The sequence below is a fragment of the Thermobia domestica genome, chromosome 6 (assembly GCF_964235325.1).
Source record: "Thermobia domestica chromosome 6, izTheDome1.hap1.1, whole genome shotgun sequence".
NCBI classification, from domain to species: Eukaryota; Metazoa; Arthropoda; class Insecta; order Zygentoma; family Lepismatidae; genus Thermobia; species Thermobia domestica.
The window spans coordinates 94,651,001-94,666,638 of record NC_137459.1 but is presented as its reverse complement, the minus strand read 5'-3'; the positions used below and the strand labels follow the sequence as shown (position 1 = coordinate 94,666,638).

General features: G+C 41.3%; 1 protein-coding gene across 1 annotated transcript in view; it reads right to left on the bottom strand.

The window, feature by feature from the left end:
• The window catches only part of LOC145688099 (ATP-dependent RNA helicase vasa-like), a 72,809-nt gene that overhangs the window by 42,390 nt on the left and 14,781 nt on the right, over positions 1 to 15,638 (bottom strand). Inside the window, exon 3 of the mRNA XM_081761834.1 lies at positions 10,644 to 11,244. Coding sequence (XP_081617960.1) covers positions 10,644 to 11,244 — 601 coding nt within the window. The remainder of the gene's footprint in view (positions 1 to 10,643; positions 11,245 to 15,638) is intronic.

Here is a 15,638-nt window from a genome sequence, read left to right as displayed (position 1 = left end):
ATCACACGAAAAAGTCACTTGACCTCCTTTAAAAAGTAACTTTTAGTGACAAATTTGAGAAAAAGTAACATTTAGTTAAAAAACTGACTCGCTATGAGCCCTGAAAGTACTAAAGTATTTGGACAACGCACCTAAGTGCGGCTGAGTTCAGATTATATTTTCACATCTGCACACACTTTGACATTTGTCACTACCACACGAACAACTATATTTTCGGAAGAGTAAAACGTTGATAGAATAAAGGAACTCCAGCGTGGGCGTATGAAAATCAAATGCAAGGCATTTAGAAGATACGTAACAAAAAATATCGAAAGCACTAAATCCTCTTTTAGTATTCTTTCACTTCTTTATTCTAATTTATACTCAATTTATAAGGCATTCGAGTGCCAAAGACAAGACTGTCCATAACCAGTCAATACCGAGCTGTAAAAAAAAAAAAGTTTGTACCGATATATCGGTATTGGTGATATCGGCAAGTGGACACCGATATTTACCGATACATTTTCCGAACTATCTTCAATTTGTTTAATATTAACAGTGACTTATATTTAATCGATTTTTTAAAATTTGATCTAAATTATTATTATTTGTACAATCGATTTCTTTATGCATGTGTACGCCCGAAGAATATTTTCTAAGGAGGGCCCATTCCACGCTTGCTACATTACGTCTGGTATTTAATGCGTTGTTTGCTATCTTACGTATACATTTTCGTGAGCCAGGGGGCCGGACCCCACCCTGCCTTCCCTCTTCGGGCGCCCATGGTTAGGATAGCAGACCCTTCATTTGAATCCCAAACGAGGCAGAGGTTTCAATTCAGAAGAAAATGCTATGGAAGAAACTCACAAGACGCTCACTTTGTCGTCATTTTCTCCTACTTACTGGTTTACTGGTAAAAATTGTTTACTAGTAAAAACAATTAGTTCTAAAGTTAATAGTTTTATCGTTTACGACTTCGCTTAAATCTATTATTTTTTTTTATGGTATACATAGCAACACCTGGTTGAGCACGCATAATTTTTTAAACAATAAAAATTTATAACGGTAGTATCCGTTTGCATTATCTATATGCAGCGGCGGCGATGAGGGGGGCAGGAGTAGTCATTTGCCCCCCTCTTTTTTGAAGTGACCACTTAATGTATATAGTTTAATTTAGAAATGTAAAGATTTTGTAAGTATTACTGGTTCATAGAAAAAATAGTGTCATATAATATTTGCCGTGGCGTGAGGATGTATTAGTTATTTGTCTTCCCGTGGAGTTGAGAAAGCAACATGAATTGCGTTTTAATTGCTACGGAAATGGCCCAAAAATTAATCTTTTGGAGCGCAACAATTCCAGCGTAGTTTCATCCGTTAAATTAATCGTAAAAATACTTTTTCTTTCAAAATAAAAATTTTTTTAACAGCCTATTTGTCATTATATATTATCGTATTGATTTCTCTATACAGAGGGTATTTTATTACGCAACAAACGTTTTTTTTTTTTCATTCTTCTCTCTCCCCACCCATAGATTTACAACTATTTAACAATATTTATCGACTCAGAATTTTAATGTCGCTCCCGTAATGGCCCCATTATTTGCTGCTACTTTTTAATCATTTTAATTTTCACATTTCATTACAAGAATGAGTTTTCCAATACAAATTTAGTAAGCTGTTCGTTTCTTCAAGCTATAAAGATTGTTTTTGTTTATTAAGGAAACTAATAGCATATCTAATTAGCTTCAAAACTCTCAATGCAATCATCATGATTCATGTGGATGTACGGAGAAATAAGTGTTTATATGACCTGCCAAAAGTACTATGGAAAATTCGAAAAATGGCAGGCTATAAACATAACCAATCCACAATCCAACGATGGTGCATCCAGTCCCAGCGCCTCTGCTAGCTGCGATGTCATCGATTATGACATATTTCAATTAAACTGTTAATATGGCTGTTGATTTTCACAAATCAGATGAGTTGATGGATTTTATTGTAATTTAGTCATGTATGTTGCTTGTTAGTCTTCTGCGAATAAATTCAAATTTCGTATTTTACTATAATTCACTTATAATCCTACACACAAAAAGTGTGTTTAAAATCTACAATGTGGGTTATAGGTTAGCTGTTCAAAATCTAGCTTTTTTTTTTTTTTTTTTTTTTTTTTTTGTAAGAAAGCTTATTTCTGAAGACCATCTAGCCTATTTTCTTCAGAGGTTGTTTATCCAAACAACGGTTTGTTGTTTTAACATATATTTAATAGTAACACATAATAAGGATTACACAAATTAATGGACTGTATTTAGTACACCGAAGATTAATAGTTATTCCAATTGAAAAGGAATGTAATTTGGTCCTCCAAGCACGATCGCGGTAGCGCGTTACACACACAAAGCTTTCACTCCCACACACTGACAAAAGATGCTTGGACGCGGCCTAACTGTAAATTTTGAACAATGGGAGGAAAGGAACCAGTATGCGAAACTTCGGGGTAGAGAAAAAGTCACCCCAAGAGCCATCTGTACACAAAAATTGGCACTACATGCAAACACTGTCAAAATTGAATATAAGGCTGTTAGAAAAAATAATTATTATTATTTGGCAAAGAACAGAATGGCCCAAACATAGCCCCCACCTTGAAACGCTCAAGTTTCAAAGAAAATAATAACTTCACAAGCCTTGAATCACACAAATCACATACACTGCATAAGACTAATGAATATTAATACGCTGAAACATGAAAACACTATTTACAAATTATAGGACAGCAGCTAATGCACTTGTCACAACACCACTGCCTGACCTATTTATTTTCGGAATTGAACGGGATTAAACACAGTTTCACAATAGGACGTTTCAGTTTACCCTGGGCTGTTTTAATTGTAACTACACGCACTGCTCCATTGCGGCCTGAGTGAACTTCCTTGACTCTCCCAAGCTTCCATTGTAGTGGGGGGAGGTTCGATTCCTTTATTATCACCATGTCGCCCACCTTCAGGTTATCTTGTAGCGTAAACCACTTTGCCTTTTGCTGGAGGCAGGACAAATACTCTAATGACCAGCGACGCCAGAAATGCCTCACAAGCTCTTGTACCAGCTGCCATCTTCTAAGGTGAGAGAGGTTAGGGGACGAGCAGTCTTTCTCTGGGAGGGCCAAGAGGGATTCCTCGACTAAGAAGTGAGCAGGGGTAAGACAGGAGAGATCATTAGGATTCTCTGACAACGGTGTGAGAGGGCGCGAGTTCAGAATTCCTTCTATTTGGGCCAGCACGGTGCACATCTCTTCGTAGCACAATGTTACATTTCCCATTATTCTTTTTAAATGGTGTTTCACACTCTTCACGCCGGCCTCCCATAAACCACCAAAGTGAGGGGAAGAGGGGTGATTAAAATGCCAAGTTATTCCCCTCTCGGAGAGGAATGATGTGGTCAGGTTATTTTCCTTGGAATGCGCGCTGGCCTTCAACAGTTGATTTAATTCTTTACTAGCGCCCACAAAATTTCGACCACAGTCACTATAAAAATCACTTGGAACACCCCTGCGGGCTATAAATCGCTTCAAAGCCGCTAGAAATGAATTGGTGCTGGCATCAGATACCAATTCAAGGTGTAGGGCCTTGGTAGCGAGACACACAAACAGAACAATATAGCCCTTACCCTTAATACGGCTTCTTCCATAGCTGTTTTTCAAAACATATGGCCCAGCGTAGTCTACACCAGTCTTGGAAAAGCACTTGCCGGGATTAACCCGGGATGCTGGCAGTGAACCCATAATTTGAGTCTGGGTTTTTGCATTGAAACGCTGACACCGTACACATTTGTGAATGACATCACGCACTAAACTTCTGGCCCCCAGCACCCAAAACTTTGTTCGCAGGGTAGCCAGCACTAATTGAGGCCCACCATGTAAAGTGTTTGCATGCTCACATTCCACCAATAGACGAGTAAGTTTATGCTTTTTGGGCATCAAAATAGGGTGTTTCCTATCCACGGACATCTCGGCATTCTGCAACCTTCCACCAACACGTAAAATTCCATCACTGTCAATAAAGGGAGTCAAACATAACAAACTGCTCTTACGGGGAAGGGGCTGTTCATTCTGTAGACACTTAAGCTCTGTAGAAAAAACATTTTGTTGCACTACCTTGACCAGGCACAAAAGACTTTCTTCTAATTCTGTCGCGGTCAATGAACCACGAAGCTTCTGTTTTGGGTTTCTGCAATTGTAAATAAACCGCCGACACCAGCTCACCACTCTTTTCAACTTTGACAGGGAGGAGTAGCGGTTCGCAAGGTCATTTTCGGTGTTTACACACATGACTGTGACACACTTTCTTCTTTCTTCCTCAACTACACTTGAGGCAGCCGGAGTACAAAATGACGCTGGCAACACTGCTTCGCGCATCCACGAAGGACCCTCCCACCACAGAGGGTGACCTAAGAGCTCCTGGGGCATGACCCCCCGCGTAGCACAGTCCGCTGGACTGTCCTTACTCTCGACATGCCCCCACTGGGAGGCAGGCAGAGTATTCTGTATTTTCGCTACTCTGTTAGCAACGAAGGTTCGCCATTTGTCCGGTGACTGAGCTAACCACGATAACACGACCATAGAATCCGTAAAGGCTCTAGCTTCTTTCACATCGAAATTAATTGCATTAGCAATTGTTTTTAGTAGCTTAGCCAACAATAACGCCGCACACAACTCCAAGCGGGGGAGGGACACAGCTTTGATGGGCGCAACCTTAGTCTTAGCCGCAATGAGGCTTACGACCACACCCCCGTCTGCACATTCTGATCGTAGGTAGGCCACTGCACAATAAGCTCGTTCGCTAGCATCACAATGACCTATCAGCTGACAGCGTCAGATGGCATGATGCATCGCGCTACCTTCACCTCACGTAACAAAAATAATGAGTCACAGTAGGCTTGCCACACTGCACTGGTTTCAAGAGAAAGGGGTTCATCCCAACCTAAGTTTTCCTTCCATAAGGATTGCAATAGTATCTTAGCCTTTATAGTCACTGGGGAAAGAAGACCAAGAGGATCGAAGATTTTGGCCACTTCCGATAGTACCTTCCGTTTTGTCCACACAGCGGGAGGAGGAGGGATGGATACACTGAAACCAAATTCGTCACTTACAGGTGACCACTGCACCCCGAGAGTCTTAAAGTTGCTTTCTTCACTGAAATTGAAGGGCACATCCATTTCGCGCAAGTGGGGGGGAACGGCCTCGAGCACTTCTGGTTCACTAGATAACCATTTTCGAAGCTCAAAACCGCATTCCCGTAACAGTTGAATTAGCTGCTGCTGCAACTCAATTGCGTCCCTCACACTGCTCGCACCTCCGAGGTAGTCGTCCATGAAAAAATCCCGTTTCACGGCTTCGGCTGCTAGCGGGTATCTCTCCCCTTCATCTTCGACCGCCTGGAGTAGACATCTCGTGGCAAGGAAGCTAGCAGGAGCGGTACCATAAGTGACGGTGAGTAGGCGATAGTCCTGTATAGTTTCACTTGGCGAGTTTCTCCAAACAATCCTTTGATAGTCCACATCGTCCTTGTGCACTCGTATGGCACGATACATTTGTTTAATATCAGCACATAATGGCACACGATGTTCGCGAAAGCGAACTAGAATAGGAAAAATGTCTTCCTGTAACTTCAGGCCCACCATGAGCCTTTGATTTAAGGACACCCCAGAAGTTGTTTCCGCACTTCCATCGAAAACCACTCGTACTTTCGTGGTAGAGCTAGTAGGTTTTAAGACCGCGTGATGCGGCAGGTAGCAACCTTTTTCGGGGTGCACATTTTTCTCACTTGCGGGGATAAGCTCCATATGTCCCAACTCAAGATATTCGTGCATGAACTCACGATACTGCCGCTGTAACACAGGTTGTTTCGCTAATTTGCGTTCCGTGTTCAATAATCTCTTAATCGCGATCTCGCGTGATTCTCCTAGTTCTGGCGCGCTACCCCTGAAAGGTAGTCTTACCACATAACGTCCCTGTGAGTCACGGTGGTGGGTTTTCAGAAAATGTTGCTCACAATCCTTTTCTTCTTTGGATAAGTGCGTTTGCTGAGGCAGCTCTTCTAGTTCCCAGAACCTTTGAAGGGCAGAATCTATTTCACATGATACACGGCATGATGTCACTGTCACGTTGCTGGCTTTAGAACCTACACTTCCGGATAACACCCATCCCAGGGTCGTTTCAAGAGCAATAGGTGAGCCTGGGGGCCCGACCCGCTTTCCCCCGAGCATGAGAGACGGAAACACGTCAGCACCGAGAAGTATGTCAATGGGGCCCACCTCATTAAAAGTGGGGTCCGCCAACCTTAAGCCTGTCAATTGTGGCCAGCACGTTGCTTCGGGACATGGCTGTTTTGGTAGATTTGAGGTCACCTTGGGCACTACAACAGCCTTGGTTTCGAATGTTTCACAACTTCCGCCTAGAGGTTGAAACTTCAAATTCACCATAGCACTAGCAGTTCCTACCCCTGCTCCCGTTATACCGGAAATCACCACACTGGATCTGATTTTTCGAAGACCAAGCTTCTGCACGCAATTTTCAGTAACAAAACTGCACTCTGATGCGCAATCGAGCATACACCGGAATGGATATGGCACACCATCCTTCCCTAATAATTTCACGATAGCAGTACACAATAGGACATGAGGAACACTGACTTCGGAAGTCACATGAGAGGCAACACTTGTTTCCTGAGATTGTACTGGGTTCGACGTCGACTCACTTCTATTAAAGTGTAACAATGTATGATGTTTCTTATCACACTTTCGACATTTACTGGATGAACATTTGTCCTTCCAACATGCTTTGCGCATACAATTAAAACATAGTTTTCTCTCCTTCACGAACGCGACACGATCTTCTACTGTTCGTTTGGTAAATTCGGCACATTTGTAAAGAGGGTGGTCAGAACTACACATTTCACATAGAGTTTGAGTACGTTGAGCGGTACTGACATAAGAGCACGCTGATTTCTTTTCGCGGCCTTTCATTGGGTCACTAGTGGCGGGTGGTTGTCTCGGCTTGTCATTGGCCGCAACAGCAAGAGCGCGGGCTCTGTTGTTCAAAAATGCCGCGAGTTGCTCAAAAGATGGCTGCTCACTTGAGTTCAAAGAAAGCTCCCATTGTCTACGTGTCTCGTTGTCTAATTTGTCCGCTGTATGGTACACTAAGAGCGCATCCCAATGTTCGACTGGTTGTTCCAACACCTTAAGAGAACGCGTACACTCCATGGTGGTGTCTATCAATTTTCTTAACGCGGCTGCTGATTCCTGTTTAATTGAAGGTTGTGTAACTAACCGTTTCAAAATCGAGTTTACTATTTCTCGCTTATTATGATAGCGCGCGTTTAACATGACCCATGCTTCCTTATAATTACTGTCCGTTATCTGCATAGCTTGTAAAAGCTGTGCCGGTTCCCCTTGCAACGATGTTTTTAAATACTGCATTTTTTGAGCACCTGTCAGTTTCTCGTTATTATGCACAGAGGCCACGAATAAGTCATGGAACGAAAGCCACTCGAAGAGATTTCCTGAGAACACTGGAAGCTGGAGTTTGGGTAACCTAATGTCACTCACTTGTTGCACTTCAGACACAGGGTTTGGGGGAGGGGGTTGTGACACTTGTAATCCAATTAATGACACCCGCAGTTTCACTATCCTGTTGTCCATCTCCGCAATGTCCACTTCTTCCCTTGTGTATTCTTCATCTGTTGCCACCGAAGCACAATCTTCCAACAACGCTGAGCATTCTCGTTCAAGATCCGCCACTTTTTGTTTGTGAACAAGAATGGCGTTCACTTCACTTGTTGTCAAAAGCTCAACGGCTTTTTCAGCTCTTGTGATTTTCGACTTCAGAGTCCGCTTTTTCACTGCAAATGTTTCCATTTTAGCTGTAGACACGACACACTTTAAAACCAGAATAGAATGTTCACACTGTTCGTTTAAAACTGCTCACAACGGTTACGGATCCGGCCCGAAAAGAGGACCATTTAACATGTTTATCCAAACAACGGTTTGTTGTTTTAACATATATTTAATAGTAACACATAATAAGGATTACACAAATTAATGGACTGTATTTAGTACACCGAAGATTAATAGTTATTCCAATTGAAAAGGAATGTAATTTGGTCCTCCAAGCACGATCGCGGTAGCGCGTTACACACACAAAGCTTTCACTCCCACACACTGACAAAAGATGCTTGGACGCGGCCTAACTGTAAATTTTGAACAATGGGAGGAAAGGAACCAGTATGCGAAACTTCGGGGTAGAGAAAAAGTCACCCCAAGAGCCATCTGTACACAAAAATTGGCACTACATGCAAACACTGTCAAAATTGAATATAAGGCTGTTAGAAAAAATAATTATTATTATTTGGCAAAGAACAGAATGGCCCAAACAGAGGTTGTTGGCAACACTGCTTTTTATCACCGTATATATATTGAAAATGAAGATATAACCAGTGGAAATCGGTTACTATTTGTTAACAAAATGTTCACCATCCTTTTAGGTAGTGTGGACACCAATATCATCTCTATGACTTACGGTTCCCAAGATATGGCTTCTTAAATCTCCCGAAATCGGAACTTTTTTGGCCAATATCTTGGGAACTGGAAGTCAGAGATTATATTGGTGTTGATCAATACCTACGAGAACGCTGAACATTTTGGTTCCAAATAGTGACCGGTGGCCACATGCCAAATCCCACAATTTTCCAGACAGAACTTTAAGATGTTCATGAGCAGGGAATTAAATCTCTTCTTAGATCTTCGTTGTTTAAGATTAAATTTAGGAGAAATATATTTTGTGTGTGTAGAACTAATATGAAGTTCTGCTCTTTGTCTTTGTATGTCAGAATTGGCTATGTAATATACCTTATTATAATGTTGATCATTTCATTATTCTGAAAATTCCTGATAATATATAATAAATGTATCCAAAAGTATCGGTATCTGCATCTGCAGTATCGGCCGCTTCAGTATCGGTATCGGTGAAAAAGTGGTATCGGTACATCCCTAGAAAAGAAGTTTGCTTTAACTCGCGTTGACTATAGATTCAGGCTGCAGCCCATCGTTTAGCATCAGTAACAGATGAGAATGTTTATTGAAGTCAAGCAATCAGTTCAGAAAGTGCAGAAAAAGCGCAAATACAACTGTCATTCAAACGGGAAAAGCATACTCTGAAATGGTATTGTATATTCGAGAAGGACAATGAAAAAAAAATGAAATCTTCGAGCTTTACGTCCCACGGTTATGCCGGTTAGGCTAAAGGAGACTGTGATGATGAGTGATGAATGAAATGGTGGAATGAAGAAAGTGGGAAGAAACGGAAGAACCCCGAAAAAACCCACGCACTTGGTGTTTGTCCACCACAAAGTTCACTTGGCGGGGGCTAGGATCGAACCCGGGACCCCAAGCACCACAGGTGAACGCTCTACCATTGAGCCAGTGCGGCTCTTAAGAACGGCAATGGAGGCAGAAATATGAAACTAGACCGCCAACACGAATAACAATTGCTCGCTCGCGCGCCATGTTTAAAAGCGAAGGAACAGTAATGGATAGATATAAAGAAAGACCACAAGTGAAGAGATGTGTGTTCAGGTATTTGATGCATTCAAACGCTCCACACAGAAACCAAAATGTTCACGTGAAACAGAAGTGAGTAGGACAAGCGTAAGTCAGTTCGCACAGAGCAAAATTGAAACCTTACACTCCAGAGCTGTTACACACGCACTGTATCAGGGTGATCCACACAGAACCCTAGGCATATTTAACATGAAATCGACCTCTTAAAGATGCCTCGCAATATAATCAGAATAGAAAATGAAATGAAGTTAAGTTTTACGTACCACGATTATGCCGGTTAGGCTAAAGGAGACGATGAAAGAGTGAAATTGTGGAATGAAGAAAGTAGGAGGAAACTGGAGAACCCCGAGAAAACCCACGAGCACGGTATGTCCACAACATAGTCCACACTGCGCAAGCTGGAATCGAACCAGGGACCCCAGGCAACGGAGGTGAGCGCTCTACCACTGAGCCACCGCGCCCCCATATAATCAGAATAGTTGTCAAGTTCTGCTTCATATGCAGTATACTATAATTTGAGTTCTCTGGTGGGATACTCCAGTTTACGAATACATTGCATAATCTTATTACCTTAAAGTTTCGAAATTTTCTGTATTCCATGTTCATATCAGAGTTTAATCTGTTTTCTCACACTAGTTGTCCTTTTATACTAAAAATATAAAATCTATATACACAACAACTTCATACTAAAAGTTTTAATCAAAATTAATCTAGACCTAAATCATTAACTCAAACTAGAACTTCCCAGCAGCCAAGTGTAGTAGACAAGATTTCACTAACGAAAGATTATACTAAGTTACTTAAGTAAAATAAAACAAAGCTCTTAACTAAGAAGCTTTTCATGTGAAAGTCTGGCAACGACCATTAGAATATTTACTTCTACCCAATCGGGGGATTCAAAAGCTTCACTCCCGCTTTCAAATATGAAGAGTACGTAAATTTAGTAAACACAATTGTTCTACAAGTTTCAGTTTACCCTAACCAAAACAAACAAACAAACACACACACACATACATACATACATACACACACACACAAAGACTGGAACTTACCGGTTCGGTGATTCTCTCCAGATTCGTCATTACTTCCTCCACGTCCGCCACGCATTCCACCTCTGCCTCTTCCTCCTCGTCCACCACCTCTTCCACGATCATCCTGGGAACCACCACGTCCCCCACGGCCTCCACCTCGATCGCCTCCACGACCACCTCGAAAACCTCGGCCGCCACCACCACGGCGTCCTCCACGACCACCGCGACCTCGGTCGAAACCATTCCTTTCATTCTCTTCCGTGTCTGCGAAAGTACTTGAATTTGTTTCGGTATCCTCTTGCCAATCATTGTTCGATCTGTTGTCTTTCCACCCTCGGTTACCACCACGTCGTCCTCCACGACCACCGCGACCTCGGTCGAAACCGCCTGTCTCCCTCTCTTCCGCATCTGCGAAAATATTTGAATTTGATTCGCTATTCTCTTGCCAACCGTCATCAGCTGTCTCCTTCCAACCATCATTTGTAGTGGTTTCTTGCCAGCCATCATCTGATGGGGCAGCAGATGTAAAAGAAGATGCCTTTCTCCCAACACTACTGCATGTATCTTCGATCGGGGTAAAGCCACGCCCTCTTCCCCAGCAGGTCCCCTGGTCAATGGGATCCTGGAATAAAAATAATTCGAAACATCTTGAAGTCTATACTTTGGTTTTATGAGATTTGTTTTGCTTTGCGCTGACTGAACCAACTGCTGTTCGGAATTCTATATAAACAAATTTGCATCATCTCAAACCCAATACAATATATTTTTTTTCCTCTTTAAATCTATCAATGACTCCATTCTGTAGCACTGTGCAAGATAAAGAGCTCTTGACACTTTAGTGGCACTGGTATTATAGAACTTGACACTGATGTAAATGTATCATCTTGTAAATATTAAAAGTATTTAATCTTTAGTGCTGATAAACATAAAAACATATTGTAAAATTTAACCAATAATTCAAGATAACTTCATATAGAACCGAAGCCAGTGAAACTAATAGTCCCTACGAGAATTTAAATAGTTTAACTGTCCAGAAATATTTAACTGTATCAACGAGAACATTTTTTAAATAAAAATAACTGAAAATATTTTAAGACTTATTAATCAGTATGCAAAGAAAACTTATTAATGAAGGGAAAACAATGAAAAGTAAAAGATTAGAGTACCTTAAAATTTCTTTAAAAATTCAGGTTTTTCGTGCAGAATATAGTCTGAATCAGTTCTTCCGCTTACTACTTAGTTCGTACAAAGGCTTTTCAACTGCATGATATACGAGCGGGGGAAGGGGGGGTTACACAAATTGAACGAATTTACAATATGACGTAATTGGGCGGTGTTATGCAACAACCAGTCAAGAGTCAACCCACAAAATTTTTTTAAAAAATAAATTAACCCTCCTGAAGAGTTCGAACGTACGTAACGAACATACTAAAAAATCCTGGCAACACGTTTCCGATCAGTCTGCCATTTATCAAGTCAACCTACATACGGTAATATCTTGGGGTCGAGAAACCTATAACTGCGATTTCCCCAAAACTGACTCCTTGTGGGTAGAATGGTTGTTGCAGAACACCGCCCAACTCTTCCTTGAGTCTATCCGAGACAAATGGCCAAATCCGTTGAGTCAAGGTAGGAAAAAATGAAAAGAGGAAAGATACAAGAAATTTATGTTGTCCAGTCTAATATGTTGGAATTTTTCCAATCGTACCAGCCGTTTGGGCTCCACAGTGATAATGCACACCCTATGTTAAGAGAAAGCAACATTGCCTGTAGAGTAGATTGTTCCCATACCAACAACACAGTATAGTTAGGAAACTAATTGGAGGTGTCTAGGTTCCCCTCACGCAACAAATGTGCACGTTACCCGTGTCATTTTAGCGTACCCTTTCGTTCTGTTCGAACAGTCTGCTAACCCAGAAACGTTGTTTTTCCATTTAACGTAACGCGCCTTACCAATGTGAAGCGGAAGTTGTTAGGAATTTGTGGTTTTCAATCTAATAGTAGAATTTTCCCCACTCTTCCATTCTTTTGTATCCTTCCTCATAACGCAGTTCGCCTATGGCCCCGGACTTCTGATACACCCAATGTACATATCACATGGACCTGTGGGGTAAAGTGCATAGTTTCAGAGCTAGGGCTGTCCAAAATCATCGGAAAGTAAATTTTAACACACACAATATGGAATTCCAGAAGTTAATGATCGGCACTCCATATCAGCGTGAAGGAAGTCACACACGCAATCCAAAAAAGCATATACCATCAATGTGTAATGGGTGTGAAAGGGATTTTCTACACAATGTAATTCTCAGATATGCTCTGAACAGAATTCTCAGACATCTAAGTGGGTCAAAAGTAGGCGAAAGGCAAGCCTTGACAACAGTGGACTGAATGCTTTGGGGGGAAAGTTGGAATGTCAAGGACCGCCAGCTGCACGGTTTCTCGTGTTCGGAACACGTGCTGAGATTTATTTTGTCACAGTATATATTTACTTCTTCCACTGATCGCCAAAGCGCCGATCGCGAGCTATTAGTAGCTCGCGGGGAATTTTCGGTAGATTGCGTTAACGCTCCGGTTGGCTAACCTTGGGATTTCTGCACCGAGCTGACAACTGCTGCTTATTTCTACCGTGCAACTGGCCATTGTCAGCCTCACCTTACAGTTGACTGTATACTCGTGGGGTTGTGCACGTTGTGCTTTTCCATGTGTATATTAGGCATATGCTAACTTGGATAGTTTGATTTCATATTCACTAGAAATGTAAGTTCATAAGCAATAAACAAATGTAACATTAAAAAATGTTGGTAGTTCTTCTGGTTGGTAGCTCAAAACCGGTACGGTGGGCTCAGAAGCTTCTAGTTTGGCGACCATCTATTGGTTTATTTCTTTCACATATTTAAGCGTGTTGTCAGTCTGTATTTTGCCTACTTTGGACCTACCTCGAAATCAAACCATATCTAAGAATTCTATTGAGAGCATGTCTGAGAATCATACCCTGTAGAGAAGCCCTTGCATAACCTTGATTAAATTAGCACTTTTGGATTGCGTATATATGACTTCATTTACGCTGATATGGACAACAGTCCACGGTTTCTCTAATCCGAAATAGAGCGTATTGAAATTGAACTTTTAGACGGCCTTTAGCTCTAGAACTTCGCACCTTTTTCCAAAAATTTATTTGAACTGAGTGGATTAGGTTACGATAGTCTTAGGACAATGCGATCAGCACCCAAGAAATATGGGACAACACCTTCAGATCACGTGATCGTAAACAATAGTTTAGCTCTCGTACATGTACTATTCAAGACGGCAAGTGATCAAACTGAAGACTCAGAAATCGGATGTTGTCAACAAAAGACAAGCGCGTATGGCCTCGATGATATACACGAATGCGTAAGCGCCAAAAGTGAGTTATCTTGGCGACGAAGAAAGTAATCCAGTGGTCGCTGACAAACGTGAAAGCCTGTTCAGAGTAACTTGTAATTGTCCAGCATTAACACAGATCACAAGAGCGGCAATAAATATCCAGGCCATCCACATGCAACATTCCATGAACCGGAGCAACTATTTGTGTCACAGCAAAATTTACCGCCACAACTAAGTTACACTTAAGACATTGCCTTTTTCTTGCACGAAGTGGTCACAGTGCAGATCCTAATCAAACTCAAAACTATCGATCTCCAAAAGACTGGTTTAAGAAGCCCATATGACCTTGTACTCCCCAAACAAGCAGCTGACGTAAAATTCCGAGTGATGTCATAAGCCTTCAGATCAAAGAAGAATATGATCGGAGTTGGCGATAGCGAAAAGCATCCTGGATTGCGTTCAAGATCGCCCCGGTAGAAAAGTTCCAGTGGCAATGCTACACATGTCGAAGAATGAATTGTTTTCAATTCCATCTTAAATAACTAAATATCGTGGCATATGTTCCACGGTCTTTTCCTCGTTCGCTATCTCTAATTTATAATTTGTATGTCTTTCAAAGAGTTTGATGATTTGCCATGTTGTGAAAATAACCGAAATCACCTCTACTTCCCAGTCATTGTCCTGGAGAATTAACGAGGCAGGCATGTACTATTTACCACAACCCTTGTCACGAAGCTCAACGATGACTCCAGGTCCAATGCACAAGGAGCCAGCACCACCTGTATCCTCGACTGATAGGTTCTTAAGGAGACAACCGTCCCGCCAGCTCATGGTAGAGGCAAGGTTCCTTTGGAAGTCGAACGTCATGCATTCCTAGCGGGGGCAAAAGCCAAAGGAGTGTGTTGTTCCGCGGAGACGCGATGGCTGACAAAGTTGTTGCCCCGTTACATTTTTAAGATATAGTTACTTTGCAATTCCTTATGTGTAGGAGTTTTAGGACACATGTACTGTTGTGCATGAGTTAACACTTACGGACGAATCCCTGCATAAAAGCTTCCACTTTAGATCATTACACATTTCAGAGGGAAGATTCCATGTTTTGATTACGTACACATTATTTTAAAACATTACATACAGTATATTTTAAAAATATGTGGCTTCAGATTGTACATTGGCACCCACCAGTATTTTCTATGCGAATTAAGTCTGAAAAACGCACAAAAGTGATTCGAAAGTGCTGTGTCTGCCTGAATAAACAAAGTCTTATCACTATTACGACTTCTGGTTTTGGGACAAAAACTAAATACTAGTACATCTTACTATTTTGATTTTAAAACTGATTTCTGAAAAATAAAAAACTAAATATGCCAAGACTGCCTTGTATATACATATTGAACTTTATATAAAAGCTTTGACAGAATATTTAGAATGTCCTTATTTCATTTATTTTTTTAACCTATATAATAAATCGAAAAGTGAATATACAAGGTTTATTAATACCCTTTAAAGTTATCTAAAAACCAAAGTTAAGGGTTAAGTGAAGGAAAAAAGCATCAGAAACATTGAATCTAACCTATCCTAAAATCTTATGTCACCGTGCTGGACCTACTCTCGACACAGACCACAATTAACTTAGTCTTCAAACTAAGACAA